Genomic DNA, 26,189 nt, shown 5'->3' with positions numbered 1-26,189 from the left:
AAGCAAGGGAGTGAGGGATGAGGTGGCCTGGTCTGAAGGGATGGAGTGGATAAGTGAGGAGTTCCTGGGGCAGAGGGAGACACTGGTGTCCCCAGGGATTTGAAGGCCCCCCAGCCACTGTGTTGTCTCCTAATGAGCTTTGTGGGCTCTACCCCGCCTGGCATTTTCTCCTGGCAGTGCACTGGGAGGGTGCCAATGAGCGCCCAGGAAGAGACAGCTTAATCCCTCCCTACCCCACCCCACCCCCACCCCTGCTGGCTGTTATCTCAGGTGGACATGGCCTGCAGGAGACTCAATAGCCTGACCTGGCCTCTTCAACTGACTGTGGCATGTGCCCTGCTGGGGGCTTGTGGAGGGAGCCGCCTACTGATCCAAGCTAGGCCTTGGGGACATCAAGGGCTGACAGCCAATCTGGAAAAAGGCCAGCTGCACCTGGCAGGTGAGTGTCTCAGACCCGGTCTAACTCTTAGCCCACCATAGCAAGTCCAGTATTTCCTCTGAAAGGGGCCTGGAGTGGTCACCAGGAAGGGCAGCATGGGCCCATTCTGAAGGGTGGTCAGTAAGATTGACGACTCTTGAGCCAGGTCACCACATTTCAAATCCAATCTCTGCCACTTCCTAGCTTTGGGACCCTGGGAAACTAACTTAACTTCCCTGAGCCTCATAAAGCCCATTAAAGAGGAGAAATCGCAAGCCTCCCTCATAGGGTGTTGAGAAGATTAAGCATATGCACATTGATGTCCCTACCGGACACAGTGGATTGTTACACAATGGTCACCATCCTTTGGAGTGGCATTTGTATACCAAACAAAGTGGTTTTACTTAACTTTTGTGTTTGGGAGAATGGATGTAGAATGAGGCTCCCCTGCTCAAGGGACTTCCACCCCCTCCCCACCCCAGGCCTTGGTTTCCCAACCCAGGACCCAACACCCTGCTCGGTGGTCTCCCTTTCTCTCACCAGGGCCCTGTTGCCCCAGCAAGATGGACACACCAGAGGGGTCTGGCTGTGGGGTGCTGAGTCCCAGGTGAGTCCAGCCTCCTCTGGCATGTCCTTGAGTTCTTTGCTTTAGATGTCCCAGCCAGAGCCCTTTACCCATCCCGACCTCCTCCCTCTCCCAATTCAGGTGTGAGTCCTTCCAAGCACACCTCCAGCGTGCCCTCCAGAGTCGCTTCCGCCGGTCACTCTGCTCGGATCTTTGTGACAACTGGTAGGAAGGGGTTCAGGTGGGCCTAGGGCCAGGTGTGCAGCTAGCTAGCTCGGTGGGAGAGCTAGAATGCAGGTTTCAGGTTTAAACAGAAAGGGGCGGAGCCCTGAGCTGAAGGGCCGTGTGGAAGTGGGACCTGTATGGGCCTCCTGGATGCTTAGGGGGCGGGGCCTTTTGCTTGAACTCAAACTCCATGCTGTTGAGTCGCGATGCCTGCTCATAGCGACCCTATGGAGGAGTTGGAGGGTGTGGTGCTAGGTCTTCAGGGGGTGGGCCCGTTGTGACTGGGGCCCAGGGCATGGGTGGGCAGAACAGATAGAAGGGGTGTGGTGGACACTAGCTTGTAGGAGGGTGCTCCTCGGAGCTGGGGTCTGGGCCCCACAGAGGCCAGGGAGCAGACATGGGCGGGGCCATGGAGAATCGAACTTGCTCCAGAATGACTGGAGAGCTGCTGTCCACCCTCTTCTCTCAACTCTATCCCCAGGTTTACCACCTGTGAAGCAGACATCACCTGTGGCCCAGCAGGCCTCTCCCTCGCAAATAGAAAGGGCTGTGAGCCTGGCTGCCCAACGTTTGGGCAGGTGAGCAGGGGACGGAGGGCACTGAGACCCTCCTCGCCAGGTCCTCCCCTCACGTATTTAGGTCCTAGAGTCCAGACTGGCACTCCTAAGACCCCATTTCCTTCTCCCCCTAAACCCTACCGCTGTACCCGGAAATGTCCCTCCCCTCCCCGGTAATCGGTGAATCCAGATTCGCCCTCGCCAAGGGGCCAACTCTGCCTTGACCCAGTTCATACAGCCCCTAGGAGGCCCCAGAGGCCAGGACTGTCCCCAAAGCCCCACACCCGGTCTCGCTCCCTTCCCCGCCCCCTACACTCCATCACCCAGGGACCACTTAAGGATGACTTGCCTTGGCCAAGACCCCGCCCCACCCAAATCCCTGACACCGCCCCTAGAAGCCTCCATCCCCTAGACTCCGCCCACCCCGGCCCTAACTCCACCCCTCTTCCCAGACCTTCGCTGACGGCGCCGACCTTTGCCGTTCTGTCCTGGGCTACACTGTGCCAGTGGCAGCTCCTGGATCGCGTCACTGCCTCAACGTCTCTGTCCCCGTACTGCCGCAACCCAGACGCAGGCGGCGGGCGTGGGAAGCCTCCTCCCGGCGCCCTCGCACCTTGGCAATGCTGGATACTGCTGCTAGTGGGAGTGGCAGTGGCAGTGGCAGTGGCCCCTAGGGCCCGCCGGTGTCCCCTGGCGCCCCTTTCCCAGACCTGACTCTACCAAGACACCTAGAACCTACCTTCCTCTCCCCTGTCCTTGCCTTCCAGACCCCCTACTCTGACCCCTTTACCCTTAGACTCAGAGACTCCTACTCCAGGCTGTTCCTCAAGAAACAACTTGGCTTTGCCTCATTTCCCCTTCTTCCTCTTGAATAAAGTCCTAGAGCATCTGATGTGGCTGCTGGCTGGGAATACGGGCTGCCAAAATGGATAGGTTTCCGCCCGAATGTTGTCATATAACCCGGATGTTAGACATGAGACGAGGGGTCTCCCCCACCCCACCATGAACCTGACTTCTACAGACCTCTCAGGGCCTTCCCCGCGGATGAGGCAGGCTTGGTGGTGTCTCTTAACTTCCTTTGCTCCTCCAAGCCCATATCCCAGTCATAGGCCCAAGGCAAAGGACTGGACTCAAATTCAGAATTTAACTACTCAGAATGCGGCTCTTTATCCACAGGCCCTCAAAGAACCTCTAGGCCCTTTTTAGCTCTAAGAAACAAACTCATCTCCAAGAGTTTTCATTCAAAACACAACCAACCCACTGTCAGTCAGTCGATTCTGGCTCCCAGTGACTTATAGAACAGAGTAGAACTGGTCCTTTGGGTTTCTGAGATAGTAAACCTCTGACAGGGGCAGATAACTTCTTCTCTCTTGGAGCAGCTTATGTGTTTGACATCTCCAACCTTGCAGTTATCCAAAACAGTGACCAAAAACCAAACAGACAACAACCCCCAAGAATGGCTTCAAGAATGGCTGTATCCAGGCATTTAAGTGAAGCTAGGATGGTCTTTCTTCTTGGTTATATTCTGGGGCAGAACGGGGCTAGCAACTCCGTTTCCAGTGGCTGGTGTGCCTGTTGATTGCTCCCAGCCAGTTGGCTCCGCCTCTCGATGACCCCATGTGGGAAACTTAACACTGAGGGAATTATGACTGGGACTTATTCCCTGACTAGTACAGAGGGGATCTGGAAAACTAGTATTCCACGCCAGGAAAGTCACCACTTTGGAAAGTTAGAGATATAGTCCAAGTACATTTTCCTGTGTTAACTATCTTTCCCACCTTTTTCTGGGATACAGAAATATTTCTCCCAACTTGTCTCCCTCAAACACATGCCAAACCCAACTAAGGCTGCTTGCTACACATGGTAAAGGACTGTACACTTGGAGGTCATTGCAAGCAGGTCAGAGGTTGTTCTCCCTAGGGGTTGTAGGCCATCTAGAGCACTAAGGCTGTATAGCCTGTCCCACCCTAAGCAGGGCCCACTCCCTTCTGTTAGGGGTAGTAGATTGTTTCCCTGAAAGAGATCCCAGGGAGGTCAAGGCCACTCCAGAGTGACCAAGGTTGGGCTGCCATACTGAGTCTAGGGTCCACCCATCTTGTCACATGTGTACCCCTCAGCTCATCCCCCTTCCTGTCACACATATGCCTAAGACACGACCCCTTCCTGTTGCGTATGTGGTCTTCTGTAATCAGGGGTGCTTACACACCCTCAGATATATAAACCTTGGTGAGAAATAAATGGTCTCCCCTCCCACATCCCCCTGTGGACCACTAAGTAGGGCTTTCATGGTAGTGTGCTCACCTCAGGCCTTCCTAGTGGTCCACGTGAAAGGTCTGACTTCCTTTTTTAACCTTCTCTTCTCTCTTATTCTCCATGACTTTACTATACTCTTTATATAGCATAGCCATACAATGGCACTACCAGACCCGTGAGAGTGTGAGGGGCTGGCTTGCCCCACAACCCAAACATTGCCTGGTGGTCCTGCGCCATCTTCAGAATTGTTAGCCCTCTTGAGTCCATTTTTACAGCCAGTGTGTATTTTAATGGCTTGCCAATCTTTGGGACTCAGCTTCCAGCACTCTGCTGGACAATTATTTCTGGGACTATAGGGCTTTCATTGGCTAATTCTCCGCTGACCAGGGAGCCACCCTCTCTGGTTTCAGTCAGGTGGCTCTGCTGACCCCTATCCACCATGGGTGACTACATTGGTATTTGAAATGTCCGTGGTACAACTTCCAGCATCGGAGCAAGGCACACGCGTAGCCTGCCAGTCTCACAGCTGGGTAGTGGACAGTAGGCTTTGTACGCTGTTCGGCCAGTCTTTCTCATTTGGTTATGCATTCTGATAAACCCTCACTACGGCCGGAGGGATGCAGGGCTGACTGGCCTGAGGTGGGATCTGGGCTCAGGTCTGTATGAACCACAGGGTCAGAAATGGAGGAGCAGGGCTATTGGAACAGGAGGGGTGGGTTGGACAGGATTTCCAGTTATGTTGGCTACAGAAAATGGTGGCAACAGTCCTGGGTCTGAAAAGTTGTAAAAGGGGCCTTCACAAATTCGTGTGTGTGTGTGTATGTGTGTGTGTGGGGAAACGGAGCTACAAAAGAGAATGGAGTTTTCCCATGAGTTTCTTGAGGTCCCCTTGTATGCTAACTTGCAGTCTGGTTCTGGCAGTTACTCCTGCTGTGAATTTGGGCATGTCCTCTGAGCCTTGGCTTTCCTTATCTGTAAAAGGCCTGTGCACCAAACTCACTGCCAACAGGTCGTTCCGACCTACAGCAATGCTTCAGGGCAGAGTAGAACTGCCCCTGTGCGCTGCAGAGTGCAGATCTGTGCGGGCAGAAAGGGTAGTGGGTGGATTTGAACGGCCCCCCTTGCAGTTAGCAGGCCAACGTGTAAATCCACTCTGCCACTGGGTCTCCTTTTCGGTAAAAGGTAGCTCAGTAATTGCTCCTCACAAAGTTGTTGGGAGGATTGACAAGATCCGTGTGAATGGTTGTGGTTTTTCCAATGCTTTGTAACAAAGCCCCTCAAACTTGATGCTAGGGAACCACCATTCTCGCTGTTTTGGGGGTTCACCAGCCTCACTCTGCTGGGTCCGGCTTGTGGTCTATTTCCAGTTGCTGTGTGTGTTTGGTGGGGGACTGGAGTCACCTCAAAGACTCCCTCACTGCCCTGACAGGTCTAGCTGATGTCCAGCAACCTTGGGGAAGGCCCTGGGTGTGGTATGGCCTGGGTTTGCTCACAGCTCAGTAGCCAGGTTCCTAAAGTAAGGGCCTGGAGGAACACTTCCCAAGTGGAAGTTGGCTCATCTGTGATGGCCTCGTTTTGGAAGTTCCAGTGTCTCTTTTGTTTTCTGGTTATTAGGTGCCCCCCGTATGCCAGCTCACAGGCAAGGGGAGAGGACCTAGGCTTGCCCAATGGGAAGGTCAAAGAAAAAGCCTAGAACGTGCCTAGCACCTAACTAGCACCCATAAAGGGAGCTACAGCTGTGACAAGCCAATCACTCACTGCCATCAAGTTAATGCCGACTTCATAGGGACTGAGAGGAGGACAGGGTGGAACTGCCCCTGTGAATTTCTGAGAGTAGCTCTTTTTTCCTCCTGAGACGCGGCTGGTGGTTTTGATCTCACAACTTTGTGGATCACAGCCTGGTGCATAAACACTGCACCCTAAGTCACTAAGGAATCGTTTGTTTTTGGGTAGATCACGGTGGGGGAAGGGCCATCTCAGCAGCCGGCCCCACAAGGCTCAGAGGCGGGAAATCTTGCATTCCAAGAGTTCAAAGTTGGTCAGTGAGCCTAGAGCAGAGAAAGCCTGGGCGATAAAGTGGTGGAATGGCGGGAGGCTTTGAAGGCCAAGCCTAGGCACTCAATCGTGCTAAGGGGTGAGACCCACATGATACTCTTGCCTGCCCCCTGGAGGCTTGGGGGTGGGGGCAGGTGACTGGAGACAGGGGAACACCACTAAGGGGGGTGGGGGCAGGGTCCAGAGGGCAGAGGGGCTCTGAGGTAAACCCACATTGCTCTGATAGTCTCATAGGTCTCAGAGGCAGAGTGGCTGTCTGCCTCTTTCAAAAGGAGGCCAGCAGGCCTAGGGTGGGGCCAGGAACTGTGAGCTGGTAGCAGGAGACTGGTGTACAGGAAGGTCTGTGGACAAAGGTTTGGAATTATCAAGTTCTATCTGGTGGCGAGAGTAATGCGTACAATCTGGGGTGTGGTGCAGACAAACAAACAAACAAGCAAGCAAATGTTTAAGACGGGGTGATATTTCTTTTGTACCTCTGCACAGTCTCCAGAGCCCGCAGACCCGGCCACATCCCGGGTCAGTGATCTGGGGCAGGCCGACTGGGAAGCCTCTGGATGTGTTTCTGATTTTGAAGCTTTTGGTTTGAAAGTGAAATAAAAACAGTCAAGGGGGGGGGGGGCCGTGCCAGGCACCCCACCTCCACCCCAAAGGCGGGACCCCGAACTGGGCTTTCCATAGTGGTTTCAATCACTAACTGGGAAGGTGGGGGGAGGTCAGTTCAGCGGGCTCCCGCCTGGCACTCAGAGGATGGTGGCCGGCTCCAGGCCGCGCTCCAGGAAGTAACGGTGTGGGGGACGCGGGCGGGGGGTTTCACTGAGGAAGTAGGAGGTGATCCTCCCGGGCCCCTCCTGATCCTCCATGGAATCCTCCCTGGGGGAGAGAGACAACAGTATTTCACGGCATCAACACTTTCGGGGGGTTGGCCAGTCCTCTCCCCCGAGCCCCACCCAGCGCGCACCACGTGACACCTTCGGCCTCCTTCTCCAGGATGCTCTGGGCCGTGCGCCAGCTGAAGCGGACAAACTGGGGGAAGCCAAACACCGGCTCCACGTGCTTCCGCAACCAGGCTTTTGTCTTGGGATCTGGGAAGAGCAAGGGGGTGTCACTGGCCTCCATGTCACCGCACCACGCCATAGCGCCTCAGCCTGGCCTCCTGCTGGATACCTGAGGCAGCTCCCCCTGAGCATGGCATCATCCTGCCTCAGAATCTTGGCAGGAGCGCTCAGCGGCCTGCACTGCCCACCCCGCCCCCGGGCCAAGGTGCTCAACTACAGCACGGACAGCCTGCCTGCGAGAGGGCTCTCTGACTCCTGCACCGTGGGCAACAGTAATTCCATTAGGACTTGGTGACCTCACACACAAGCTTGGTGGGAGGGGAGGTTCTCGTTCCTCTTATTTGTTTCCTGAGCCCAGTAGTAGGCCTGGCATGGAGGTACCGAAGATCCAACCCACCTAAGACCAGAACTGTTTTCCTTACTTGGGCTTCTCGCCAGAGCGCCCGTCTGCGATGGGATCTGCTGCCCCCACCCCCCCTTAGCCCACCCCTCTGGAGATGCAGCTGCCTCTCTGGGCCTCTGAGAAAGATGGGGCCCAGCCACTCCATCGAAGCCTGAGATCTGCCTTTGTGAGGGTGGGAGGGGAGGCGAGGAGAGGGCGCAGGGCTGAGCTTGAGGGTTGCAAAAATATCGTGAGGCCGGAATCCAAGCTTCGGCAGTTGGACAGGAGCAGAGTCCCTTCCCCTCAATGGATGAGCTGATAGGGGTGGAGGGGGGTGGTCTCAGTCCACCACTGAGGTTGCAAAGAAAAGTCAAAGCTGGGTGGGGGTTGGGCACACAGGCTAGGCAACCGTGGGCAAGTAGCACTCCCTTCTGGGCCTGAGCCTCTGCTGTGGTGGACAAGGATTACCAAGGAAGTTTCGCAAAGCCCCGCAGTGCGGTCAGTCAGGGTGGATGGGGCACTGGTCTGCTCACCATTGGGGTAGCCTGAACCATAATCGGTATCCAGGTCCTGCAGCATCTCCACGAACTGCCAGTTCTTCACTGCCTTGTCTCGGGCCACCTGTGGGCGAGACGGGCACTGGAAACTGCCCTCTGCCGAGGAAGGTGCGGGGTGCCCGTGCAAGCCCAGTGGGGACCGACCTTAGCACAGATGCTGGCAGCACTGACCACGGGATACAGGGCATCTGCCTTGGCCTTGACGGTGACCTCAATCCCAGGGAAGCGTTGCTGCAGTCGCTCCTGGTACTTTTCTGGCATCCCCACCGTGTCCACAAATACCTGCCGCAGTGTGAGGCGGGGAGTCAGGAAGAGGCCAGAGCAAGCCATCCAGCCCCTTCAGTGACCTTGGAGAGCCTTTCCTGCAGCCCAGGGGTCTTACCAGATACTGCGGCCCAGAGAAACTTTCCCTGGTCATCTTATGGGGCCCTGACTGTATGTCGGCTGCTCTTCTAGGTGCCAGGGACATGGCAGTCTAAAAACCTTGCCTGCGTGGGGCAAGCACCCTGTGGAGGGCCACAGGCAAGAAGCGAGACAAAGGGAGAGTGGGAAGGGCTTCTGACTTTAAATAGTCCTAAGGGCGGTTCAAGGCAGGCCTCCACCCGACAGCCACGTTTCCATGAAGCCTTGAAGTTGGTGAGTGAGCGGGTCATGTGTAAGTCGGGGAAGAAGTGCTCCGGACAGAGGGAACTGCTGGTGCCAAAGCCCTGCTCTCACAGACGGCAAAGAGTCGGCAGCCACATCCTGAAGGCACAATGAACTTATGGCTGTCAAGTCCACTCTGACCCCCAGCAACCCTATAGGATGGAGCACAATGGCCTCTGTGGGGTCCTGAGGCCACAAAGCTTTATGGGAGCAGAAAGCCTTTCTCCTGTGGAGCAGCTGGTGGCTCCAAATGACTGACTTTGTGGTTCCTCACGATGCCGCCAGGGCTCCTGGGTCACACAGTGAGTCCGAGTGCTGAGAAGGAAGATCAGGGCAGCCACCATTCGCAGAAGCTACCTTTATCTTTTGGTTGACCAGCTGGCCATCCATCTCCTCTGATGAAGCCTGAAGACCACCCCTCACCCCCACCCCACCTGGAAGAGCTAGCCTATCTGCCCCAAGAGTGCCCGGCCAGCTTCACTCGCCTGCCTGGGCTTCAGCCACCTCCCCAGGGAGGCCTCCCCTGCTACTTTCCCAACTTCAAGTCCTTCCCAGGGTTACTGTCTCTGAGCAGCCTGCCCTTGGCCTCCAGGTACTCAAGGCAATGCTGATTAGGTTCTCTTGGGAAATACCATCTGTGTGTGGAGAGCTCTGATGGTATTGGACTGCTCACCACCAAGCCAGGAGTTCAAACCCACCAACCACTTCACCGGAGAGAAAGTTAAGGCTCTCTGCTCCCATAAAGATGTAGGACGACTATTAAAAGATAGAGCGCCTGGGGTCGTAGAGGCTTGAAATCAAATAAGCTGCCATCTAGCAGGGAAGCAACAACACCCTCATGGAAGCAGCACACCAGCCTGTGTGATCATGAGGTGTCAACGGGAGCAGGTATCAGGCATCAGAAGATCCAAAACAATTATATCGATGCGAACAAGGGGGGTCAGAGTAGAGACCTAGAGCCCATCTGTAGACAACTGGACATCCCCTCACAGAAGGGTCACAAGGTAGGGATGAGTTAGCCAGGGTGCAGTATAGCGTGGATGAAACACAAAACATTGCTCTAGTCATGACCCCTGTTCTACCTTACCAATCTGGCTGAACCACAGCATATACATTGGTGCAGATAAGAGCTCTTGACACACAGAATCCAGGACAGATAAACTCCTCAGGAGCAGTAGTGGGAGTATTGATACCATGAGAGTAGAATGAAGGTGGGGGGAGACAGGGGAGAAAGGAGGAACTGATTACAATGATTGATGTATAGCCCTCTCTGAGGGGGACAAATAACAGAAAAGGGGGTGAAGGGAGACAGTGGAAGGTGTAAGATAGTTGAAAGAAAAGGTTTTGAAAATGATGATGGCAATATATGTACAAGTGTGCCTGATACAATTGATATATGGATTGTTATAAGAGCTGTAAGAGCCCCAAATAAAATTATATATATATATATATGGATGTAGGACTACATATAACTCATTTTAAAAGTGATGTAACTATGGAAGTATATTATGTGAATACTCTATCAAGAAAACCACGAAAACAAACAAAACAGTTAAGAAACCAAACTTAACCAAAGGTTACCATAGGTCGAGGGGAAAGAGTTGTGTAGGGGACACTGCGTTTATGTCAACGGCGGTAGAATAATTTGGAAAAGGATATCAATAGTGGCTGCATGGCATGAAGTGTATAATCAATGACTCTGAATTATACAAGTAGAAGTGGAATTGTAAATTTTTGGCCACAATTAGAAAAAAAAATTAGTAATGACACAACTAACAATGGCTACAAGGAAGAAAAAAATGTTCTAGAATTGACTATGCTGACAATGGTACAGCTCTTGATACGATAGTTACTGAATTGTATGACATGCGGACAAAGTGCTAATAAGACAGTTAAAAACAACAAAATAATAAATTTAGGAAGATGTAGGGCTATCTATCCGAATGGACTCCACAGCACTGGGTCCGACTAACCTGTGAGCTTCCCTAATTTAATCCTGAGGTTTGTAAAAGGGTGGTCAGAAGGAAGGGGGAGCAGGCCTGGAAGTGGGCAAACTGGAGAGGAAGCTCAATCATGAGCCCAGCTGGGGGTGTCCCGGGCTAGGATGGAGGTTGTGGGCGGCTGAGACTGGTTCTGGATACCGGCTCTTTAGGAAGAAAGATTAGCTTGGTGGTGGGAGGGCGGGTGCGGACTGGAGTCTCCACACTGGTCCTTGGTGGAGCACATTTCAAGCAGGAACGGGTGTAGAAGGTCAATAGCAGCCACACACACTGCGGAGGCACCTGTCTGTCAAACCTTGGAATGCTGGACCTGCGCCCACCCCTCACATGCTTCTTCAACAGGGATCAGGTGAGGGCAACCCAGGTTCCAGACCACTGAGGCTCACCTGGGTGACGTTCACACCCTGGTCGATCGCATGCTGCACCAGCCCAGCTGCAGTATCATGGGATAGGGAGTTCAGGTTGTATTTGACCCTGAGGTGGAAAAGCAGAGCCAAGCTAAGCCCTTTGCCGACCAGGCAGCCAAACCTGCCCATGTTCTATGGCCGCCCATCGCCTGCACCTCCATCTCCCGCGACTGGGGGTCCCGTTTCCCTCACCTCCCAAGCATACTGGTGGAGATGAGGTTTGGAGAGAGCACGTCAAGCGCCCAGCCCACAAAGTCTCTGTCCTCCTCCATTTTTGCAAAGAGCCGGTCCCGCTCGCTCTCCGACAGGGTCTTTGAGTCTGGGAGGAGCGTTGTGAGAAAAGTTCGGGTTTTTCTCGGTCCTTGCCATCCTCACAAGCCCCGGAACTACCTTCCCTGACGTCCTCCCCGCCAAATCACGGCCTCACCTGCCACTTTCAGGGCCTTCAGGTCATCCAAGCGGGACACAGGACAGTAGCAGATGGCGTAGACCATGGGGCCTGAAGAGGTGGGCGGGAAGGCGTGTCAGGTTTCGGGAAGTGGAGGTAGCGCCCGAGTCCAAGCAGTGTGCCCATGAAAACCCCCATGCCAATTCCAGCATCAATGATTCCCCCTCTCACCCCCCCTCCACCTTCCCCACTTGATCTCAATGTCATGGTCATCACCACTACCAAGCCCCGTCCCTGGTCCTTGGACATACCCAGCACGGGACCCCGGCCAGCCTCATCCACACCCAGGGCGCAGGGCTCCTTGTGGCACACCGCGGGGACAGGTGAGCTCAGACGACAGCGGCCCGTATTGTCTCTCTCCAGCTCGCTGAGATCCATGCCGCCGCCGCCACCGTGCTGCCACCGTGCTGCCACCGGCTTCTGCAGAGACCCGGGCTGCGCGGGGTTGCGCGCGCTTCTAGGCGGGCTCGGCGACGACTTCCGCTGCCGACCAATGGGCGCTCCCAGGACCCGCCCTGGACGCTCTCGTCGCCGTGGACGTGCGCACAGCTACAGCGCGCAGCTTCCTGGGAATTGTAGTTTTCAATTTCGACCCCAAGGCGCTTAAGATCAGATCTAACGGGGACCGGGCTTCTTTCCAACCTCCTTTTGACGAGCTCCAGATCGATCCCCGTCCACAGGCACTAATGGGAAGAAAGGGAAATAAAAGGGGAAACTGAGGCCGGCATGAAGGAGCCGGCCCTGTATACTACCAAAACATGAGTCTGCGCCTCTTGGTCTCCTACTTGGACACAGCCCCGTGTACTCGGATCCCCATCTCCTCCCTCCCAGTCTAAGCTCAGTCGTGGGGTCACCACCCATCCTGTCTCTGGTATTCACTCAGAATTGGGATGCCCGCCCCTATGGAACCCTGCCTTCTATCTTTGTTACTGGGCTGAGGTACCTGTACTCAAGAATGGGGGATCCCATACTAGAAAAGGTTTATGACCTCCGACTTAAGGTTCCTACTCCTCACAGAGCTCATTCCTCCAACTTGAGTTCTTTACCTTCCCCTCCCTCAGCTCCTTATCAGTTTTCCCTTTCCCCCCCAATCTCACGGGGGCTCTTTCCAGTCCTGCCAGGGGCTTTTACTGCATCTCTTCCTCTCCCTGGCTCTGGTCATTGCCCTTCACCAGGCTAATGTTCCCATGTCACCCCTCTGTCCCTTCCCATTCCTGTCCCTATTGCCTTTCTCCTGTACTTCAGGGACCTTGTCGCACAGCAAGGTCTAGCTCCCGGATTTTGAGTCCCCGTCCCACAGAGAGCCATACTCGACTCTCCCTTCCAGACTCCTGCAACTGGACATCCTGGCTAGACCTCACCCTCTCTATGCTGGGCGCTCACCCGGGCTTAGGACCCCCAGTTGCACTCCATTGCCGTGCAAGATGGGCAGTTGCGTTTTTGACAGGGCCTCGTCTGCACCAGGTTCTTGCGGTCCATGAACACCAGGCCAGGTGCCGTGCCCAGCACCTCACGGCTGCGCTCCTCCTTCCCCAGGTCGCAAAGACAGTGCCACTTTCCCCACGGGCTCAGGATCGAGTCTGGAGGTGGAGGGGTGAAATGACAACCCTGTGTAGAGTGTAGAGGGGTACCATCTCAAGTTACCTTCCTGTAGCCCCAGAGCCAGGTGCAGGAACAGCCTTAGAGAGAGCAAGCCACCCTCCTGGACTCAGATACCAGTTGGGAGTTTGACATACACCCTTAGTGTTCAGAAGCTGACTCTGGTCTCAGGGGTGTGGCCACCGCCTGGCCAGCGGGCACAATGCCACCAGACGGGCAGGGCTGTTGGGTGGTAAATTAAACAACATAATTAAATGGCGTAATGAAGATACTTAAAGCCGCTGGCGGCGTGTTAGCACACAGAACAAAAGCTCTTCCTGAGCTCACTTGTCAAGTAGCTGCTACTTATTAAGCACTTTCTGGGTGTCTTTTCGGGAGGCCCTGCTGGCCTAATTGGGCTTCTAACTGCAAGGTCAGCAGGTTGAACCCGCCAGCCACTCCCTTGGAGGAAGACAGGGCTTTCTACTCCAGTACAGTTAGAGCAGCATTTCTCAACCTGTGGGTCCTGACCCCTTTTGGGATGAAACAACCCTTTCACAGGGGTTGCCTGATTGATTACAGTAGCAAAAACTGTATTAAAGGGTTGAGGCACTGAATTCGAATCTTGCAAACTCACAGACCATACTCTGCCCTGGAGGGCTACTATGAGTTGGCATCGACTTGATGGCAGTGAGTTTTGGCTTCTGGTGGTTCAGTGGCTTATTTTGCTAATTGCCCTCTGTGTGGGTCCTGATTCCTGAGAGGGGCCTCTTTCCATTCCTCTGGAAGGCCTTCTATTCTCGGTCCACCCCCACCCGGACTCCTGCATTTGGGACTGTCATTTGGGAGGCAGTGGTTCTTCAGGAGACCTCTCCCCTTCTTCTCTAAAGCCCTCCCTAGGACCCGACCCAGGAGCTTACGGGGTACCCGCTTCTGTGCTCACTGCCATCAAGCCGATTCCCACTCAAATGATAGTAGACAGCTCTATCAGTCTCCCGCTGAGCGGATGGGGGGTTCGACCTGCTAACCTGGCTGTTAGCAGCTCTCAGTGCGTAGCCCACTTCACCACCAGGCCTCCTAGAGCTGCTTCAGGCAGACTGCTGACAGATGGGAAAACTGAATCTCAGAACAAAGTAACCGCCCAGGGAAGGCCGCCGGGGACGAATAGGGCGAGGATCTGGAGTCCAGGGTGGGGGGTGTGAGGGTGGGGGGCGAGGTCCGCTTGCAGCCTCCTCGGCAAGAAACGTTAGGCGGAGGACCTCCACTGGGCACCATCGCCCACCCCACCCCCGCCCCCGCCGCGGCCTACACATACCTTTCTCCTGCTGCAGCCGCCCCAGCTGCTCCCAGGTGTCGCCTTCGCCAAACTCGCCGAAGTACTGGTACTCGAAGGAGTCCTGGCCTGACGTCGCTACCATCCGGAGCATCAGAGGCAGGAGCAGCAGCGCCGCCCGGCTCCCGGCCATGCCGGACTCCAACCGCTCGCCGCGCGCTCCTGAACTTGGCCCTGAGAGAGCCCCAAGCGCTCGCACCCCCGGGGGGCCGGCTTGCACGGTGGTCGTGGCCCGCGGCTGCAGGTTTCCCCCGCCCCCCGCCGCCTGCCAGCGCATGGACTCGACCGGCTGCGCTCCTCCCTCCGCGGGGCGCAGTGGAGGCGGCCGCCCCGCCTGCTCCGCGCGTCACGGGTCGGGCGGCGCATAAAAGGCTCGGGCGGCCCAGGGTGCACCTGACGCAGAGAACGTGAGTCCGCGCTTCTGCCTGTCCGTACGTCTGGCCCTAGCCTACGCAGGTATGGCCGCTTGAGCGCGCCCCTTTGGAATAGCCCGGGCCCTCGCCGAACCTCCCCGCTGGCAACCTTTGTTTGCCTCCGGCCCTCGGCGCCGCAGTGGCCGCCTTTGTACTTGCGCGGAGAGGAGGGGTGGACCGAGGCCCGAGCCTGGGGCTCCGGGCCAGGTCGCCCCGCTACCCACCTCCTACTTACGGGGCCCTTCGTGGTCTCCTCCGGGGTCTGGGGGCTTGCGCCACTCGCTCAGGCCAACTCTCAGAGGCGTAGGGGCGCAGTCTGCAACCCCTGGTCCGCTGGTCTGGGGGGCGGGTCCCTGCAGCCTCCCAGCCGCGCAACTCGGAGCTAGTCTCCTGGCGGGTGTATGGGTGTGTGTGTGGGGGGGGCGGTCAGTGCAGTGGGGCTTGCAGCGATCTCACGGGCCCCTCCACGCAGCGTGACCTTGGGAAGAGAAGACAAAGGGTCTTCCGGGCGCGCTGGCTGACCGGCCTGGTGGGGGTGGGGGTGTCTCAGCTTTTAGTGATGGCCTCCGGCAACGCACACATCGGAAAGCCCGCCCCCAACTTCCAGGCCACTGCCGTGGTGGACGGCGCCTTCAAGGAGGTGAAGCTTTCGGACTACAGAGGTGAGAGTGGCTCGGAGAGGGTCCCCCCGCCCCGGCGAATGGGGAGGGGACCGAAAAGGGCCCAGGCCCCAACTCCTTCTTTCCCGCCGCCCAGGGAAGTACGTGGTGCTCTTTTTCTACCCTCTGGACTTCACCTTCGTGTGCCCCACGGAGATAATTGCTTTCAGCGAGCGCGCCGATGACTTCCGAAAGCTGGGCTGCGAGGTGCTGGGGGTCTCCGTGGACTCTCAGTTCACCCACCTGGCTTGGTATGAGCAGGGGTGGGTTGTCGGGGGTGGGTGTGCTGGGGAATGGCCGGGAGGAGGGGTGGTGCTAACCTTAGGGTCCCAGCTGGGTGGATTCGTGACCATTGCTCAAACTGGGCCTCCCTTTCCAAACCATCCTGAAAATGCTGGAAATAATGACACCCGGTCCTTAATGCTGACTGATGACGGTAATTAGCTCAGTTGCCTGGCACCTGGCTGGAGTTGCAGATGCTTTATCTCGCCCTTGGCTTTTGGGAGGGAGGCTGTGTTGCTCCACACCAGGAAGGTTGAAACTCTGGTTCAGGGAAGTCACAGGGTGAAGCCCCAGGTCAGAGTACCAGAGAGGGGGAATGTGAAGGGACTGGCCAGTCAGCCAGTGGGCTTTAGCCGTCTCCCCTGCTCCCACTTCAGGGTGGGGTGGGTGGGGCTCCCAGAGCTCTGCTGTAAAGCCCCTTATCTCCCACCTCCAGGGCCCCAACTCCACTCTTATCTCACCCAGACCTCCTGAGGTCGCAGTTCTGTCTCCCCCATCCCCAGGATCAACACTCCCCGGAAGGAGGGAGGCTTGGGTCCCCTGAACATCCCCCTGCTGGCTGATGTGACCAGAAGTTTGTCCCATGACTATGGTGTGCTGAAGGAAGATGAAGGCATCGCTTACAGGTACCGTGGGGCCCTCAGCGGGCTCCACCCTTGGCCAATGCCCTCTCTCCTCCCAGCCCTGTGGTTTGCAGAAGTTGGGTCCTCCCTGTTCTGGGTCTTTTGAGTTCCTGGCATCTCACCATGAGCCTTGATGTCTTCAGGGGCCTCTTTATCATCGATGGCAAGGGTGTCCTTCGTCAGATCACGGTCAATGACTTGCCTGTGGGGCGCTCCGTGGACGAGGCCCTGAGGCTGGTCCAGGCTTTCCAGTACACGGATGAGCACGGGGAAGGTGAGCGGTCCACACTCAGCCCCTCTGTAACTCAAGTCAGTACTCACTGCCTGCCCTACCACCTGAGCCAGACAGGATCAGGGCCCCGCAGACAAGTCTGCTCAGGTTCTTGTCTTCAAGAAGCACCTAGTTTTTTGGGGGGGAGACCCTTATAGAGTACAAAGATGGGGAGCTGGGAGGCAGTAGGAGCCCTCAAAGGTATTTTCAGGGACGCATACCAAGTCAGTGAGGATGGTGCAGCACCGGGCAGTGTTTTGCTCTCTCGTGCGTCGGGTCGCTATGGGTCGGAACTGACTCAGTGCGCCCAACAACATACCATGTCAGGCTTGACTCACGCTGCCGGAATAGGTGCACCTTCTCATGGAGAAGGGCCTCTGCCCATTGATCAGCTCTCCCAGGCCAGTCAACTAGACAAGGTTCTGAAGGTTCCAAAAAGAGATAGAGGATCAGAGCAGGAAGGAGACCAGGCCCGAACTCACTGCAGCTGAGCCTGTGAGGACAAAGGGCAAGGCTAACCTTCGAGGGCTGGAGGGTCGTTGAATGGAGGGCTTCTCCCAATATGTACATTTGTTTTCTGCAACTCTGGCACTTGCTTTGCCTTGGTTGGTCCCCTGCTATTTTTTCTGCCTTGAGCTTGGGGCTCAAGCATGTTGCTCTGTGTCATCCACAGTGTGTCCCGCTGGCTGGAAGCCAGGCAGCGACACAATCAAGCCCAATGTGGACGACAGCAAGGAATACTTCTCCAAGCACAACTAGACCTGTGGACGCGACGGGACAAGTTTGGGTCTTCTCTTCCCACCTGTGCTGACCCAGGAAAGGCCAGCCTGTCCCCTTGAAATTCCCTCATCTGGGACCTTGGAGGACTGGGCTAAGGTCTTCTCATGCCCCTGGAAGCTAATGAATGGTAACCCCGCCCCCCTTTCCAGATGTCCACCCACCGGGGTACGGGCCTAAGGTGACCAATAAAAATATTAGAAACAGGTGCGCATCTGTGTTGGTGTGGTCTGTCCTGGCAATGACTGCCACCACCCCTTATTTCTGTGCTTTCCCTTTTCTCTGGGAAGAATCATTGCCAGTACAGTGGGCTTTGCATTGAGTTGCCAACCATAAGGTCAGGGGTTCGATACCAGCAGTTGCTCCAGGGTAGAATGATGAGACCTAAAGTCTTGGAAACCCGAAGGGACAGATCTATTTTGTCTTGTATGGTCCCTAGCTACAAGGCATTGAAGGTGTCCCTAACCCCACCGTGAAACTATTCCTGTAGTTACTTATCTCTACCAGGAGATGGCACCCTTATCTCGCACTCACTGTTCCTCTTTATCTCCTAGGCCTGAGGTAGGTTTTACAGGGGTGATTTGGGGGTGGGGGTTATGACAATGATGTTTGTCCTCCGTCCCTGTGCAAGTAGAAATCATAGGGTGTTTTATGTTCCAAAAACGGACTCTGCAAGGCAGACCCCATACCTTGCTATCATCCAATTGGAATTCAAATGCTGTTTAATAGCAGTGATGTTCCCTGAGTTTTCTCATCAGTAAAATGAGAATAAAGATGACCAACCCACCACTATTCCAGATAGAGGAGATAAAGCGTGTGAAGACCTTGGCCAAAACCCAAACCAAACTCACTGCCAGTGAGTCAGTTCTGATTCATAGCCACCCTATAGGACAGGGTAGAATTATTCCTGTGAATTTCTAGGACTATAACTCTCTATGGGTGTAGAACACCCTGTCTTTCTCCAGTGGTTTCAAACTGCTGACATTTTGGTTAGCAGCCCAATGCTTAATCACTACGCTACCAGGGCTGCTTGGACCAGGCTTAACCAAAACCAACCACACCCACCGCCAACAGGGTAGAACTGCCGCTTTAGGTGTCTGCGGTTGTCTTTGCTTATTATTATTATTATTGCCTAGGAAAACTTAGGAGCCCTGGTGGTGTAGTGGTTATTCATTGGACTACAACCTTCACGGTCGGCAGTTCGAAACAACCTGCAGCTCTGTGGGGGAGAGTAAGGTGGGCTTTCTACTCCCGTAAATAGTTACAGTCTTGGAAATCCACATGGGGCTGCCATTAGTCAGCATTGACTCGATGGCAGTGAGTTTGTGGAGTTTTTAAGAAAAATTTTTAAAAAACCCACCAACTTCATTGTGCTCCACAGTTCAGGGAGCTCACACAGACAGGCACACAAAGCTAAAACTGCTTGTGGAAACAGAGTGGCTCTAGAGTTTGGGAAGAGGCCCAGGACTCTGCTCTAGGCCCTACTCTCATGATGGTCTCTAACCTTCCAGCTCCAGGCCCAGGTCCAGAGAAGTTTCCTGGAGGCAGTACCTTCACCCCTCCAGGCCAAGGCCCTTGACGGGTCTACATGTCTTTTTTTTTTTTTTTAACAGTTTTATTGGCACTTCGCATGTCATACAATGTTGAGAAGAGTTGGACAATTGTCACCACAATCAGGTCTAGAGCAATTTCTTCTGCCTTGTCACATAACTCTTCTCTTTTTTAAAAATAATTTTATTGAGGGCTCTTACAGCTCTATGACAACCCATCCATTACATCAAGCACATTTGTACATCTGTTGCCATCACCGTTTTCAAAACATTTTCTTTCTACTTGAGCCCTTGGTATCAGCTCATTTTCCTGCCTCCCCAGTCCTCCCTCCCTTCCTCCCTCCCTCATGAACTCTTGATAATTTATAAAGTTTTTTTGAGCCTGTATGTCTTTACTGGAGCTAAAATGTCTCATTTTTCTCCTGTGGAGCACCTCGTGGACTCAAACTGTCACTAGGCCTTCTTCCTGGCCACTCATAATGACCTATATAGGGCTTCTGAGCCTGTAGGCCTTTTAAAAAATTTTTGTATTGAAAAATGTTATTCAAGAAAGAAAAATATCATATTTAGTATTAGCCAGCTGAACTCAGTTTAGATGATTCTAATTTTGTTGGGAACATCTAAAGCGTCATAGTGAGGAGCCAGTCGAAATACGCTCTCTCACCATCAGGCCTGATCAAGGTGTTGACCTTGGCTATAGCATCCACAATGTTGACCTTGGCCTTAACATCCACAATGAACACAAGTGTGTTGTTAGCTTCAATCTTCTTTATGGTAGGCTCTGTGGTCAAGGAAAACTTGATGATGGCATAGTGGTCCAGCTTGTTCCCCCTGGGAGCGCTCTTCTGAGGGCATTTGGGCTGCCTTCTCAGCCTCAGGGGTTTGGGCTGCTGGAAGGTGGGTGACCAGTGGATCATTTCTTGTGTGTGTGTGTGTGTGTGTGTGTGTGTGTGTGTGTGTGTGTGGACACCTTTCAGCAGGGCCTTGACCTTTAACAAGCCTTTGCTTTGGCTTCCGTTTTGGGAGGGGCAGGGGCTTCCTTCTTTGTAAAAAGGAGGCTGTAAATCTTTTTGGCAGATAGCCTCATTTTCTCATGGAGCAGTTGGTGGTTTTGAAATACCGACTTTGGAGTTGGCAACCCAACACTCAGCAACAGCGAGATGAGAGATGAGGGCCCTGCTTAGTTGCTTTGGGCAGGACGGCACCTAGTTGAGTTCAGGCTTTTGGGACCCAGTTCTGAGGAACACCTACAGCCTGCAACCTGGAAGGGCTGCCTTTAGCGTGGAAGGGTGCAGGTTAGGCAGGAAGCAGGTGTTAGGTGCAATCAACCATACTCTGAAGCCCTGGTGATGTAGGGGTTATACCTTAGCCTGCTAATCCCAAGGTCAGTGATTCAAAACCACCAGCTGCTAGGGTTTCCTACTCCCAGAAAGTGTTAACAGTCTTGGAAACCTGAAGGGACAGTTCTATAGGGTCACTATGAGTCAGTATTGACTTGGGGGCAGTGATAGATTTTTTAAATTTGTTTTTTATGCCCAGTTTAATGTTGTGTAGCTTCAGGCAGTTTTACTATTCTAAGCTCTAATTTCCTTTTACAGAACAGGACTGGACTCATTTAATCTGTAGCCCCATTATTAACATTGTTACCCAGCCTTGTTCTCTCCAAGGTTCACTCATCTCCCTTGAATTTACCTTACTAGCCTCCCCAAGACCTCACAATCCACAGCCTTCCTTGACCTCGTCTCTCCAGATTCTAGCCCTTGAACTTCGGTTTCTTGTGCTGGCCACAGGCACTTCCTAAAGTGTTCCTTCTGCAGAACCCAATCTTCCCAGGATTGGGCCAGCTCCTTCCAATCTGCTGAAAATTGTGCCTCATTAAAGATACACACAGCATCCCACCTACCCCAAGTCTTTCCCCCCAATCCCCCCACCCTATGACCGGGAGCTGTGTACAGCCACCACCAGGGAAGCACGTTTGCTTGTTTATGCGCTGTCTGCTGCTGTTCGAGTCTCCAGAGGCAGGTTCAGTGTTCAGTATTTTGTAAATGAACTAATGAAGTGCCTGTTCTTCCCTCCCCACCCCTGTGACCTGGTTTCTCAGTCTGTTTTTCTCCGCTGGTCTCCACTTCCAGCCATTGCCTTAGCCGCCCCCCACCCGTCCCAGCAACTGGGGAGGGAGCCCCGTGCGAGGGCGGTAGCGATGCCCGGCGGCCCGAGCAGTCGCCCCGGCAGGACCAGACCTGGCAGTCGCCCCACTCCCGGCCTGGCACCCGGGAGGGGAAACTGGCAGGCGGCACCGCCCTTCCTGGCGGGGGTGGGGTGGGGTGGGGGCGGCGGCAATCTCCCTCCCGGGTCAGGTCAGACTGAGGGGGCGTGGAGGCGACAAGGCTCCGGCGCCAGCCTAATGGGGGCGCCTGGGGGTAGTTCCCGGGGCTCAGGAGCGCAGCCCGCCCACCGCGGGCGCTCTGGACCCAGGTCTGGGGCTTTCCGGGCCCGGGCAGCAGCCCGCCCGGGAAAATCCCAGCCCCCTTCCCGGCGCCGCGGTCCTGCCGGGCAGAGCGGGGGAGGGGATTCCCGGAATCTGCCCGGAGACCGCCGGCGCGTCACTGGGCAGCATCGGTCCATATATGGGCAAGGCTTCCGCTGCGTCAGCTGGGAAAGCCCCGGCGCGCGCGGCTGGGCGGGGCCGCGTCTGCGTGCTCCGCGTCTCGCCGCAGGCTCCCTGCCCCGCGGTGTGGGGCTGCTGGACTGCTGCCCGCGCTTGGGACCTAAAAGCCCCGGAGGGCCAGAGGACTGAGGGAGGGAGGGCTGGGCCCCTAGGTGCCTGGGCAGGTCCGGCGAGGGGGACATAGGTCCTGGAGTGAGCCCTAAACTGTGGTGGGGTGAGGGCCACCCACTCCTCTCCTCCCTCCGGTTTGGAAAAAAAAGAAAGACGCCAGAGATTAATAAAGAACGATTTTTTTACTTAAATAAATTCAATAAAAAGTCAGAACAACAAACACACACACAAACACATCTTAAAATAAACTCTTTAGAGACTAAGTGCGTGTTTCTTCTCCACAGTACGGTGCAGAGAGGGGAGGCCAGGGGGCGGAGGTCCCTTACCCAGTGGCCCCGCGGGCTTGAGTACCGGACGGCGGGGCCAGCTCCGCCGCGATCGCCCCCCTCTTCCCCTCCCTGTTAAATACACAAATATATTATATTCAATATGAATCGAGTCTGTTTCCAGCAGAAAAAAAAAACATGGAAGGAGCTTGTAAACGTCGAAGTGGAAAGGATTGGGCGGGAGCGGGCGGGCTGGAGTCCAGTGTGGTTTGCGGCGCCCCCAGGTCCCGGGGCGAATGTCCATCGCCTGCCTCCTCGCCCCCTCCCCCGCCCCCAGAGCGGTGCGCCCAGCCGTCCAGGGTGTCCGTACGGGGGTTGGGGGCGCTCAGAAGGCATGTCCCTTGACCCCAAGCAGCAGCTGGCAGCCATTGCTGACGTGGGTCATGACCTTCTGTTTGAGCTGGGCCACCTGCTCCCGGAGGAGGCCGGCCGTGTTCGACAGCCCAGCGTTCTCGGCCTTGAGCGTCTTCACCTTGTCCTCCAGGCGCGCGATGCGCTCCAGCTTCCGCTTCCGGCACTTGGTGGCCGCCAGCCGGTTCCGCAGCCGCTTACGCTCCACTTTGATGCGCTCCTGATCTTCCATGTTGATGGGGGACACGGGCGGCGTGCCGTCGCGGCTCCGCGCCTCCGGCACCGTCTGTGGTTCCTCCTTGAAGGTGGAGGCTCCGCGGCCCAGGCCTAGCTGCGCAGGGTGGCCACCGGCGAAGGGAGGCGCGTGAGGGAGGTAGCTGATAGTGGCCGTCGGGTATGAGCTGCCAGTCCCGACGGAGGCTCCGGCGCCTCCAGTGGGTGCAGAGGCTGGGGAGTAGCTGCTGAGGTTGGTGTACACCGGAGGCGGCTCCGGGCCCGCGAAGACGCTGCCGGGGCCGGCTGGGGGACCCCCGCTGGCGCCCAGGGATACGTTGGGGGGCGTCACGTGATTCATCTTGTGCAGGTCGTCCAGAGCTTTGACAAAACCGTCGGCGAAGCCCTCCTGCTCCTCGGTGACACCTCCCCCTGCGTTCCCGGCACCTCCGCCGCTGCCACCCCCGCGGGGGTAAAAGTACTGTCCCGGTGGCGTGGGCGTCGTCGTGATCACGCCGTTGCTGTTGGGAACGATCAGGCGCTCCAGCTCCGACGAGGCGAGCTTGAGCGATGCGCCCGTGTCCGAGCCCTGGCTGGAAAAGTAGCTGCCGCCGCTGCTGCCCTCCGGTCCGTGGCCCCGCGCGCTGGTTGCTTTCAGAGCTCGGTAGGGGTCGGCCAGGTTGAGTGCCAGGCTCGGTTTCAGGAGTTTGTAGTCGTGTAGAGAGAGGCCACCAGGGGCCCGGCCGTAGCCCGCAGCTGCGTAAGAGTCGTCGTGGTAGAAGGGCTGTTCCATTTTGGTGCACATCCGGGCGGCCCGGCGGGCTTGGGTCGGGGGTCCCTGCGGGGCCGCCCCAGGCCTCCCTGCAGCGAGCGGCGCGCCGTCCGCGGCGGTGGCCGGACGAAGTGTCTGGGCGCGCGTTCCCGGGGACAGTTTCGGGCGGGGAGCAGCCAGCTGGCGGCCGTGGGCCAAAGCTCTACCCGGCTTCCCCTGGCCTTCTCCCTTCTCAGGTGCGATCGCTCTCTCGGCGTCGCTCTCCCCAGCTCCCTGCTCCCCGCTGGCTCGGACGAAGGCCTGGCCGTGCTCAAGGTCCCAGCCGCTCAGCCAAGCCTCTCCTCTTTATACGGGCTGTCAGGGGCGGAAGTGCGCTCGGATTGGCCGTCGCCTGAGCCCGGCCCCCGCGCCCCCCTCTTTGAGCGTGGGGAAGGGGAGGAGGCGGCTCGCGTCACTGTCAGGAAGCGCGTGTCCTTGTAAACAGCGGCCACGGGCCGGGTGGCGCGGCGCGACTGCAGGGGAGGGGCTGGGGGACCCCAAACACCAGAAGACCCTGCCGGGGGACCCAAGGCACCTGCGAGCGGAGCTGGCCAGGGTGTGAGACCCCCCCCCTTCGCCCAGAGTATACAGAGAGGGAAAAGTGGACCGGGTGCCGAGTTCGTGCAGGGGGGAGGGGCCGCAGTGTGTACGTGTAAGGCCTGAGGGACCAGGAGTATTCTATAGGGGTTGAGCGTTAAGAATACACTTGGAGTCCTCCCCACAAAAATTAAACAAACACACACACACACATCAGGGAAGGAGGGTTGAAGGAAGCAAACCCGGGAGGGGCAGGGAACCGCCGCCTGGCACAGAAATTGGGGGAGGGGGAACCCTGGGATTTTTCACGGGAAGCGTTTAACTGGGGGTTCGGGGTGGGGGAGGGGGAGAGGGAACAGAGAAAGGGAAGATTTAAATGCCTGAGAAGGGGCTGGAGGGCTAGTTACACACAAAATTAGCTAGGGTCCTGCGTCCCTAGCAGAGCCGGGGGCCGGGAGGGGGCCTTCCTAAGTGGGCAGGGAGCAAAGATGAGGGAATTTAGATATGCAGAGGCTGCTTTAGATCCTGGGGTCCACAGAGCCAGGGAAACTGGGTGTAGAAAATGGGGGCGTGTCTGTGTCAGGGGCATTGGTGGGAGGGGGGGGTGTCACTGGGGCCATCTGAGAAACCTTGAAGGGCAGTGAGGATTGGGACACACACTCATAGCTGTGAGGACAATGACAGGCGGGTCCCCAGCCTAGATAAGAGAATTGGAGAGAACTCCCAAGATTCTGGATACTAGGACCTGCTGGATCTTCCACGCCCACTAGCGCCCCCTCTCCCTTCGCGGTGGCCCAGAGGAGCCCGAAATATTGTTCCCAGCGCAATGGCCTCCCCCAGTGACCCTGGGCTTGCCCGCCACTGTTAGCTCCCAGACCCGGACCCAGCCCGATGGCCCGGGCGCGGTCGCCCAACCCCACTCCCTTCCTTAGAAACAGGCTGGGGAAGGAGCGCAGCGGCAGGAAGTGTGGCAACAGCCCCCGGGGAAGGAGCCCGGCCCTGCCTCCGTCATTCGTACCGTACTGGGCCCTGCACCCCACCCTGGGTCCAGCAGGGTTCCACGCCTCAGGAGAGGAAGCGGGGTGTGCGACCCCCGCGGGCCCATCGGGCCACAGAGACCTCCTAACATGGCCCCCCCCACCCTCAGCAGCGGTTCCCTTCCGGACTCCGAAAGGCCACCACCGAGACGTCTCCGAGACCTTTCCATTTTCCCGACAATGGGGGGCGCAGCTTGGGAGCGGGGCTTGGTTTCCATCGCAACGGCCGTAGTCCCCCGGGCAAAGACTGGGGGCGGGCGCCCCCTCCTTAGTTTCTCTACCCGACGCCCATATAAGGGCACAGGAAGGGGTGGGGCCAGCGCTGTCCGGGGCTAGAGCCAGAGCCCCGGTATCTGCCAGGTCCCAGGGCGCGCCCGAGCCCCCGGACTGCTAGTCCCGACCAGCCCTAGCCGCCGCCCCCGGAGCCCCCATGGCCGCCTGGCCGGGTCACGCCCAGCCGCTCAGGGGCCGCGTCCTGCCAGACTTAGCCCGGCCCAGCCCAGCCCAGCCCAGCCTAGCCTGGCAGGTCCTCGCCTGCCCGCGGGCCTGGGTCGGACTTCGCCCCCGGCCCGACGGGGTGTGGAGGGGGCGGGCAGATGCTTGGAGGCACCCTAGGCGCCTGGGCGGGCTGGCACGGCTGCCTCCTCCCTTGGGCCTTGGGCGCGGTGCCCTTCCTCTGCCAGGAGGTCTGGGCACCCCAGGCACACACTGCGAGAACCTGGGACATCCTTCCCTCCCTCACTTAGGGGCTCCTGTTTCCCACCGGAATACCAGGAGAGAAGTGGAGGAGTGCGCCTTTCTCCCCAGAATGTCTCCCTCACCTGAGGGCTCCCTCTGTGCCACCCTAGTCAGAACTCAGGTGGAAAGTCCAAGGTGGAGAATCCCAAGAAGCTTAGCACAACGCACCTTCCCCAGAAGGCTCAGAGGATGAGGATTTGAGTTAGACTGAGGGTGGGACTTCCAAGCAGTGTGGGGTGTGAGCCACTAGAACAAGGAAGGGAAACGCTCCCTCTGTGCTCTCAGGACTTCTGTCTTCTGGAACTTTGGTTAGAGAGAGGCTGAGCCTGAGGGACAGGGGCTGG

General features: G+C 56.6%; 4 protein-coding genes across 8 annotated transcripts; 1 reads left to right on the top strand and 3 right to left on the bottom strand.

The window, feature by feature from the left end:
- Window positions 1-6,515: 6,515 nt before the first annotated feature.
- On the bottom strand, window positions 6,516-11,952 carry RNASEH2A (ribonuclease H2 subunit A). Of its 4 annotated transcripts, none has more exons than XM_075547813.1 (9): window positions 11,819-11,952; window positions 11,547-11,618; window positions 11,312-11,438; window positions 11,099-11,186; window positions 8,212-8,349; window positions 8,044-8,131; window positions 7,032-7,155; window positions 6,769-6,943; window positions 6,516-6,647 (listed from the first exon to the last, which is right to left on the bottom strand). In XM_075547813.1, the coding sequence occupies exons 1-8, from the start codon at window positions 11,943-11,945 to the stop codon at window positions 6,814-6,816; spliced, it is 894 nt and encodes a 297-aa protein (XP_075403928.1). In that variant the 5' UTR covers window positions 11,946-11,952; the 3' UTR covers window positions 6,516-6,647; window positions 6,769-6,813. The 4 variants fall into 4 exon arrangements, with proteins under 4 accessions (XP_075403928.1, XP_075403920.1, XP_075403926.1 ...); XM_075547805.1 differs by having other exon boundaries at window positions 7,042-7,155; XM_075547811.1 differs by having other exon boundaries at window positions 6,516-6,943.
- A 157-nt stretch (window positions 11,953-12,109) lies between these two features.
- Window positions 12,110-14,780, bottom strand: THSD8 (thrombospondin type 1 domain containing 8). Its single transcript, XM_075547826.1, has 3 exons — window positions 14,461-14,780; window positions 12,951-13,147; window positions 12,110-12,250 (listed from the first exon to the last, which is right to left on the bottom strand). Exons 1-2 carry the CDS (start codon window positions 14,753-14,755, stop codon window positions 12,957-12,959), a joined length of 486 nt encoding a protein of 161 aa, XP_075403941.1. The 5' UTR covers window positions 14,756-14,780; the 3' UTR covers window positions 12,110-12,250; window positions 12,951-12,956.
- Window positions 14,781-14,797: 17 nt separating this feature from the next.
- Window positions 14,798-17,707, top strand: PRDX2 (peroxiredoxin 2). 2 transcript variants are annotated; one of them, XM_075547816.1, is made up of 6 exons: window positions 14,798-14,934; window positions 15,442-15,553; window positions 15,648-15,801; window positions 16,336-16,458; window positions 16,599-16,729; window positions 17,400-17,707. In XM_075547816.1, exons 2-6 carry the CDS (start codon window positions 15,451-15,453, stop codon window positions 17,483-17,485), a joined length of 597 nt encoding a protein of 198 aa, XP_075403931.1. In that variant the 5' UTR covers window positions 14,798-14,934; window positions 15,442-15,450; the 3' UTR covers window positions 17,486-17,707. The 2 variants fall into 2 exon arrangements, with proteins under 2 accessions (XP_075403931.1, XP_075403934.1); XM_075547819.1 differs by having other exon boundaries at window positions 14,867-14,885.
- Window positions 17,708-21,995: 4,288 nt separating this feature from the next.
- Window positions 21,996-23,829, bottom strand: JUNB (JunB proto-oncogene, AP-1 transcription factor subunit). Its single transcript, XM_075547793.1, has one exon. It carries the CDS (start codon window positions 23,525-23,527, stop codon window positions 22,484-22,486), a length of 1,044 nt encoding a protein of 347 aa, XP_075403908.1. The 5' UTR covers window positions 23,528-23,829; the 3' UTR covers window positions 21,996-22,483.
- Window positions 23,830-26,189: the final 2,360 nt, after the last annotated feature.

This window comes from Tenrec ecaudatus, chromosome 1, assembly GCF_050624435.1.
Source record: "Tenrec ecaudatus isolate mTenEca1 chromosome 1, mTenEca1.hap1, whole genome shotgun sequence".
Taxonomy (NCBI): Eukaryota; Metazoa; Chordata; class Mammalia; order Afrosoricida; family Tenrecidae; genus Tenrec; species Tenrec ecaudatus.
This window is presented reverse-complemented; position numbering and strand designations above follow the sequence as displayed.